The sequence below is a fragment of the Pterocles gutturalis genome, unplaced genomic scaffold, assembly GCF_000699245.1.
Source record: "Pterocles gutturalis isolate BGI_N339 unplaced genomic scaffold, ASM69924v1 scaffold38078, whole genome shotgun sequence".
NCBI classification, from domain to species: Eukaryota; Metazoa; Chordata; class Aves; order Pterocliformes; family Pteroclidae; genus Pterocles; species Pterocles gutturalis.
Window position 1 is genome coordinate 1 of NW_010121759.1, and position 7,894 is coordinate 7,894.

Here is a 7,894-nt window from a genome sequence, read left to right on the forward strand (position 1 = left end):
CCCCCGAGCGGGAAGTTACCCTGAACTTCAGCCAGAGACACGCCTTCTTCCGAAATGCAGCTTAACCCTCGATCGAGCGCCCTGCGCCTCGCTGTCCTGCGCTGCACGGCTGCGGTACCTTTTACTTGTAGTGACTGCCCTGCCGCCTAATCGTGAGGCGGGACCTAGTCCCGGAGCGCGTTCCGGCTGGACACGGCAGGAGAGGATGAGTGGCGGGGGGGCCCGGCCCGGGGGGGGGGGGGGGGGGGCGGGGGGTGGGAGTGGGAACTCGAGCTGGATCTCCCTTCCTACTCTGGGAGGCGTTCTTCGGTATGGGGAAGAGGGGACCGCCAAGGCCTTGCGGACGTTAAACAGGCCACCTCAGACGACAGCTATTGTGAAGGGATTCTTTCAATTATCTTTCTAATTACCCAGGAAGGTAAATAAGAACAGGCTTTCGTAAGTTGTCTTATGTTTTTAAAGTCTAAAGGGCATAGAATTGTCTGCAGCATTTTGAATTCTTTGTAAAGGCTGGACTGCCTAGTAGGCTCTGTACCTGACTGGTGATGACAGTACATCTGTCTTGAATAGAGTCAATCTTTTATTTAGGCTATATCTCCTATATCTGTTTCTCCAGCCACTAATACAGTACTGGGCCAAAGCAGAGGTTTGGTGCTAGTTTGACCAAAGTCTTCAACTGTTTTAAAAAATGACAACAAAAAAACCCCCCAAAACCCTATAAACTTGATAAAAATATTTTAGGCCCAAGTCTGAAAATGTAAAAGCAGTGCTATGTAATTTCAGCTGATTTAAGAGGTACTGTTAGCTCATGCAGGAGGAACAAAGCCACTCCTGTGCTTGGAAAAATGAAATCCTTTTAGCTTTTATTAGCTCCACCAAACTTAATGAGATTATCTGTAATGAGCATTTGGCCCTGGTTTGTGTTGTGTGTTTTGTGGGTTTTTTTGGTTTGTGTTTTGTTTTTTTTTTAACAGCGGTTTCAGAGCTATTTAGTTAGGTCCATGGATGATGCCTGCTCTGATCTTAGGGACCAACAAGGAGTTTGGTGAACTTGCATCTCTGTCAGTCCAGAAGTTCTTTCCTCTTTTTAATGGATGGTGTTCAGCATATCTTCACGGGCTGCACCCAGGGAATAGTCACCATAGGGTGAATATTCTCTGTCACAATGTGAAAAAGCGAACAGTTATTGCTTGTGGGTTCTTGTGAGCAGCGCATTCCCAATATGGGGAATCTGTGTAACTATACCTACACTTTTTTTTTTCCCCCCTCATACAAAAAAGCTGGGTGGGAGAGAATGTGGCTGCAAAATATTGTACTCCAGTTGTGCCTTTCTAGTTCAGCAGCCTACAAAGTACCTTACTCCATGCTTTTTTGCCTCTTTAAAATTGTTTCCTTAAAATTTTAAGGAAATTTAAAAAAAAAATTTAAAAAATTTCTTAAAAAAATTCCTTAAAATTTTAATTCTTCCTTAAAATTTCCTTCAATTGTTTCTGAAGGAACCAGTACTGTATTTAACACTGTGCATCAGGTTTCACTGTCAGTTCTACTAATCTGTTTCCTTCCACATTAGCAATTTCTCTGTCTTTTACGTATAGATCTAGTGTAACTTTTGGTATGGAAGATACTATTTTAAAATCCAACAATACACAACAATAGAGTACAGACTAAGACTGGCTTATAAGGCATTTGTTAATCTCATATTTGGGTTCCTTCAACTTGCTTCTGAGAATGACATTTTATGAAAGATTCACAGCAACTCATCCAGTTATTTTGCATGACTTATAAGAAGAAAAGCCTAGATGTCAAACAGTGAGCCACTCGTTACTAGTTGCTTAAAAATATCCTGTAATGCACTAAACAGTAGGTCACCTATTACGAAAAGTTCAGCCTCAATTTAAAATGCAACTTGCTGTAATTTGTCTTGGGAGTAAGAAAAGCATTTTGATTGGTTTAAGTTGATTTAAATCCTGATTGTAAATTTGCTATTGTGTAACTTCAGTTGTCATACTCCTTTTATAACTGTCTACTTGAAAGTGTAATACCAAACCTTTAGATTAATAAGAAGGGGAAAGCAGATGACCTGGATATCGTAATTCTGCAGTGTTATATATCATGCTATATAATGATTATATGAATTCTAAGTTTCTTTCTGTAATAAAATAAGCTATTGCTTTGGTTTGTGGGCCAGGATTTTGGAACTACTGTGGTAAGGACTCTGAACAGAAAATACTGCTTTTTCAGATGGAGGCAGTATCTGGACTATCCACACACCAGCAGCTATGGTCCCCTTTATTTGTCTATCCTTTCTTTTTCCAGTGGCTAAAATAAGCCTGCTTTTTCTTACAACTTGAGAAGTTTTTCTTGCATCAGATTGTGATCTTAAACACTGATTTGATGACCATATACAACTTGAATACAATTTCCGATCTAGCTCACTAGGGTATACTATAATTAAAATTTGTACTATTTCTCATAGGTTAGAAGTACATTTCTGTATTTTCTTGACCATGTTTTATCTTGTGTAATTATTACTATTATCTTTATTTTATAGAAGCGTTAAAAGAAATAGACGATGTCTATGAAAAATACAAGTCAGAAAATGATCCTGTTCAAAAGAAACGCTTGCAGCAGCATCTTCAGCGTGCATTAATCAACAGCCAAGAACTTGGAGATGAAAAAATTCAAATAGTTACTCAGATGCTAGAACTCGTAGAGAATAGAGCCCGGCAAATGGAAACACACTCTCAGTGTTTTCAAGATCTGTCTGAGAATGAAAAGCCTCTAGAAAAGGCAAAGATGGAGTCCTGCCAGCCAGAGAGATCTTCACGTAGACCTCGTCGCCAGCGAACCAGTGAAAGCCGTGATCTGTGCCATATAGCAAATGGTATTGATGACTGCGATGATCAGCCACCTAAAGAAAAGAGATCTAAATCTTCCAAGAAGAAAAAACGCTCCAAAGCCAAACAAGAGAGAGAGGTTTCACCTGTAGAATTTGCAATTGATCCCAATGAACCAACTTACTGCTTATGCAACCAAGTGTCTTACGGTGAAATGATAGGCTGTGATAATGAACAGTGTCCTATCGAGTGGTTCCACTTTTCATGTGTTGGACTCACCTACAAACCAAAGGGAAAATGGTATTGCCCCAAGTGCAGAGGAGACAATGAGAAAACGATGGACAAATGTACTGACAAATCAAAAAAGGATAGAAGATCGAGGTAGTGAAAGCAGTTCATGTTAAAGAGTTGTTCCTTTTATATTAAAATGTTTAATTTCCAGAGAATGCTGTTTTAGGAAATGCATAAGACTATGCAATAATTTTTAATCTATAATATTAATTGAGTATTAAAAGCTGTTATACCTTCTGTGATCTTTAACTTTCTGCACTGAATAACCAAATAATTGAAACAGGGTGGCTTCAGAACTTCACAGAAGACATTGCAAGCATATGGCGTTTGGTTTCAATTTAAGCCCATTAGTATTTTAAAGAATCTTGTGAATCTTGAAATAATGGTGGTGGGAAAGAGACTGAAGAACTTTACATGTTATGGGAAAGGCATTGAAAGGCCTCACGTAACTGCTAGAATCTTAACAACTGAATTTGTTCTTTATCCCAGGTCTTAGGTTTTCAGTTTCTGTGTTAACATCACACATGTGGAATTAGGGTTTTTGAATTCAGCTGTAACTGTAAAAGTCTTCCGAGCTAAAAGCAGACCTCTTCAGTGAGTTTCATATGACCAGTGCGTTATTTAAAGGAAGAAAATACCACTAGCTTAAGCGCTTTTTTTTTTTGGTCAATATTAAACTCGTCTTTTTGACTTTACACTTGGGGGTCAGTTTTTGGATATGATAGAATTACAGTGTATACACAGTTTTGGATATTCTTAGTAGGTTTTGTTTGGGTTCTGTAAAGCATCCTGATGTGATCTTTATTGTTTAAGATGGTGTCTCTAATGCCAAAATTATTTCCTTTATTTATGTTTTGCCACTGCCTATGTAAGCCTTGAAGTTGTAGAAGGATCCCTTGAGAAGAGGGGATATTCACATCTCCGGGGAAAAAACATTGCAAATGTAATGAAATCTTCATCATAATCAGTCTCTAGGGAGCTGAAACATGGCTGGATTCTCTGGGATGTAAACTTTGCTTTTTCTGTAAAAGGTATTTGTGTATGTCTGTGGCCACACCTGGGTTTAGGTATAGCACCGCAGTTCTTGGACTTGGGCAACTATCTAAAAAGCCTGAAGGGAAAAGCTTTCAATAAACATTTTGATAGATAATAAAAAACAAAACATAAGCATGACTGGCACAGAGCCAGTAGTAGACAAATCCCAGCAGGTTTCTGACAGGCTACATGACACTGTTGTCCTGAAGTATGCCATAGTGTCTAAACACTACTTAGGGGGTAGTTAAAAGTGAACCTCTTCCCCCCCACACCTTAGAGGAGGGGGGAAAAAAGGTGAAAACAGTTGTTCTGCTTCTTTGCAATGGGAGATGCTGATAGAGGAGTGGGGTACCAAAGCTTGCACCTAGCCTTCCTGCTCAACAATGTTCTTCCTTGCGACTGCCTGTGCCCTGGTGGGCTTGGCAAGGCAGACAGAGCAGCTCTGCAGGGCTGGGTGTGGGGGTTATCTCTAGGTGGGCTGCAAGTGCTCAGAAGTCCCCATATGTCTCTGCTCTTTGCTGCTATGGTCTCCCTTGACAGCACAGAGGGAGAAGTGACACAATCTTTGGCCATGCCTGGTTGAAAAGCTGTAAAGCTGTTGTGCTGAGTTAGGAGCAGCCTGGAAGGCAGATGAGCAAAAGCAAGCCATGATGGATGAATGCCATCAAAACACCCTCCTGCATCTCCGCTAGAGGCTGTGATAGCTGGGGCTGGAGGGCTGGATATATGGTGCTTGGCATAAAGAAAGCCTCAGTGCTGTGGGGCCAGATGGTATGAATCAATGTGCAGGACTCTAAATATTATAAACTACGTAAAATACCAAGCTTGTTTCCACAGTTATGATCTGATTCCTTAACAGGATTTAGCATTTGCAAGTAATACTAGTTAACATATGGCAGGGGAGTGTAAAGCCAGTGTTTTGAATTTTTGCTCTAAAATTCTAGGTTTATTAAATGGAGTAGCTCCACTGGGGAGACCTGTACTGCAGTAAGCAAACAGCTCTTGCAGGGAAACTGCTGCAAGGGCTCTGATTATCGGCAGGGGAGGAGAGAAGGTAAACCTTATCCCAAGGCCATCTTGCTTTCATTCCTAGGTCGTTTCAGGCCTAGTGGCTCATCTGAGGTTGCAAAGATGGGCTTCTTGAGGGGGCTGGATCATGGCTACTGATGGAGAATGATCAGGCCAGCTGTTGGAGGCAAGTGTCATAAGTTCTCTTCTGTGCATTTTACTCCTTTTTCTATTTGTTACAGCTTAATAATTCTTAAATTTCCTTCTTGGGAAGACTGGTTGAAAGCCTTGAGCTGGGGATTGTGTCAGCATCTAATGTCTACCTAAAACGGCGATGCTCCCTAGTATTAAAAAGCAGACCACTTAAGCAAACACTGAAGTTGCAGAACAAAGTACAAGTAAAATTATAACTAGTGACGTTACTAATTTATCTTGAAAAGTATTGCCTGAATTTCTACTGGCTCAACCAAGAATATTTTCTTTCAAGGCAGAGGAGAAAGCTGGGAGCCTTATATAATTGTTCATCTGGAATAATTGCTAAAGTAGGAAGTGTATGTCGTGGTGTTACAGAAAGGAAATTTTACATTCTGCAAGTGGTCCAGATCAATATCTCTAATGCAAGGGTGCTTTCTTTTATCCTAATGGCCCTTCTACTAGGGAATATGAATTCTCAAGGTTTTCAGGGAAGATATTGCTGGGGAAATGGCACTTGCTTGCCTAATACATGCAAATTGCTCAAATGTAGAAATAATTCAGTTCATAAGCAAATTAGCAGTGTGCCTCAAATATACATGGGGTGCATCTAAAATTACCTCTTTTAAATACTCTAGCTAATTTGTTGCTAAAACATACATGAGAAAAGATCTGATGTTATCGGGTATTTAGCATTTCACTACCTTTTTTAATCAAACCCAGATTTTGTGGTTTTGCATCTGTTTTCATAGAGGATCAATGGTATTTGCTGAAGATGCACATAACATGCTAATATGAAATCAGAAAGGTAAGTAGACAGCTCTTATGTTGCTTCTTAATGTTGAGTTTCTTTTCTTAAAGGGATGAACTTCGCTAGTGAAGTGAAAATAAAAAAAAATCAACTGTTAAACCAGTTCATCTTCAAGATATGTATTGACTGTCATGAAGTAAGTCTAGCTTCTTGCAAAAAAAAAAATCTGGGTTACAAACACTTTGGAAGTTGATAGAAGTGTATGTAACTACACAGGAAACTGCTTCCTCTGTGAAAATTAATGGTACATCCTAATTCAGAATAGGTTACATTTTGTTTTCTTGAAGCTTATGAAAATATGGTGCACTAAGTTCTTGCTTTTTGCCTTTCAGTTTTGAAGTAAGGCAAGTTCAGCAGCAGCAAACGGTCCCTGTAAATAATTTAAAAGGAATGGTATCGGAGCAAGAGTGTGTCTTGATTATTGTTCCATGGACCAGTTTGATTAATCTTGACAAAATAATTATTTAATCAAACCAAAGTTTAAAGCAAAACAAAAGATAAACGTAATAGAAAGCTTACTGTTTTGAAAGCAAAATGAGCAATTTAATAATATTTGTTTATATTATAAGGCCATCTTGCTATCTCCAGCAGTTACTGCTTTTTTTTTTTTTTTTGGACTCTGTAATTCTGGCAGGTCTGGAATAGTACATAACATTAGTACAGGTTTCCTCCAGTTGCTCTTTATTTATTTATTCTGTTGTGTAAAGCTGTCTGAGCCCAAAGATAGTTAATTACCAGCCATGATATGTACAAATTCTTTAAGTGTAGTCTTCTGCATGCCATTGTACATTCATGCCTATTGATTGCTAAAAAGCACAATGATAATACCTTGGTATTTTCACCAGTTGTAACTGTATTTCCCTGCCAAGTATTAACTAATCTACACATACAGAAATGGTAAGGTGGTACTGACAAGTCTTGAAGCTGGTACAGAAGGGTGGTAAGTGAAATGCCCCATTCTTCCCTGAATGTATCTAAGGATTTCCTTCAGCTTGAAGGAAACTACTGCAGTTTGTCTGAATTCATACTTAAAAATGAGCAGTTTGGCACTTCCGTGGCTTGTACCATTTCTGACCGCAACAGATCTGATTCTTAAAAGTCTTAATCTGGGTTTTCATTCTTTAAACTCAGCTGGGCTGAACTGCACCCTCTTTGGTCTCCCCTAAAACTCCCAGCCAGTACACTGGGACAAAACTCCAGTGACTGCCACACCAGCAAGTTAAGGGCTTGAGTTCTTTCTCCCTCTTACCTGCATTGTATATTTCTCTTATTAAGAGGTCTCATCTCCAGTAGCTCTTCAAGTCTTTGACACTGGCACCTTAGACCGAAAAACATACCACTGTTTTAATATAAAAGCCCAACTTGCTTTAAATGCTGCAGTCTAATCTAGAACTTTTTTCCCCCTTACCCGCATACCTGAATCTAAGAGAGCAATGGTAAAAACCCCTGCAAATGGTGAAGATACTTGTCTGAAGTTCTTCTGTTGCATATTTTAAAGGTTATCTTGGTAGCTATTGCTTGCTGAAGCCTGTTTTGAACTCAAATGACAAATGCATTAGAACTGAAAGGCAGCCTATCTACTCAGTGAGTCTTAGCAAAGAAATGTATCGTGGAGAAAGAAAAAAGCAACTTGTTTTATGCTATAGCTTACAAGTAGCATATCCACCTCTGTCCCTGGCTAGTCTCTGTGGAGAAGACTTGAGGCAGGCCAAGTCTGGTT

At 39.5% G+C, this 7,894-nt stretch overlaps 1 protein-coding gene across 1 annotated transcript; it reads left to right on the forward strand.

The window, feature by feature from the left end:
- Positions 1 to 60: 60 nt before the first annotated feature.
- Positions 61 to 3,820, forward strand: ING2 (inhibitor of growth family, member 2; the record flags this gene model as incomplete). The annotated part of the gene is made up of 2 exons (XM_010077350.1): positions 61 to 209; positions 2,552 to 3,820. Coding segments are annotated over 2 exons (820 nt in total), but the record flags the coding sequence as incomplete, so codon positions are not given.
- Positions 3,821 to 7,894: the final 4,074 nt, after the last annotated feature.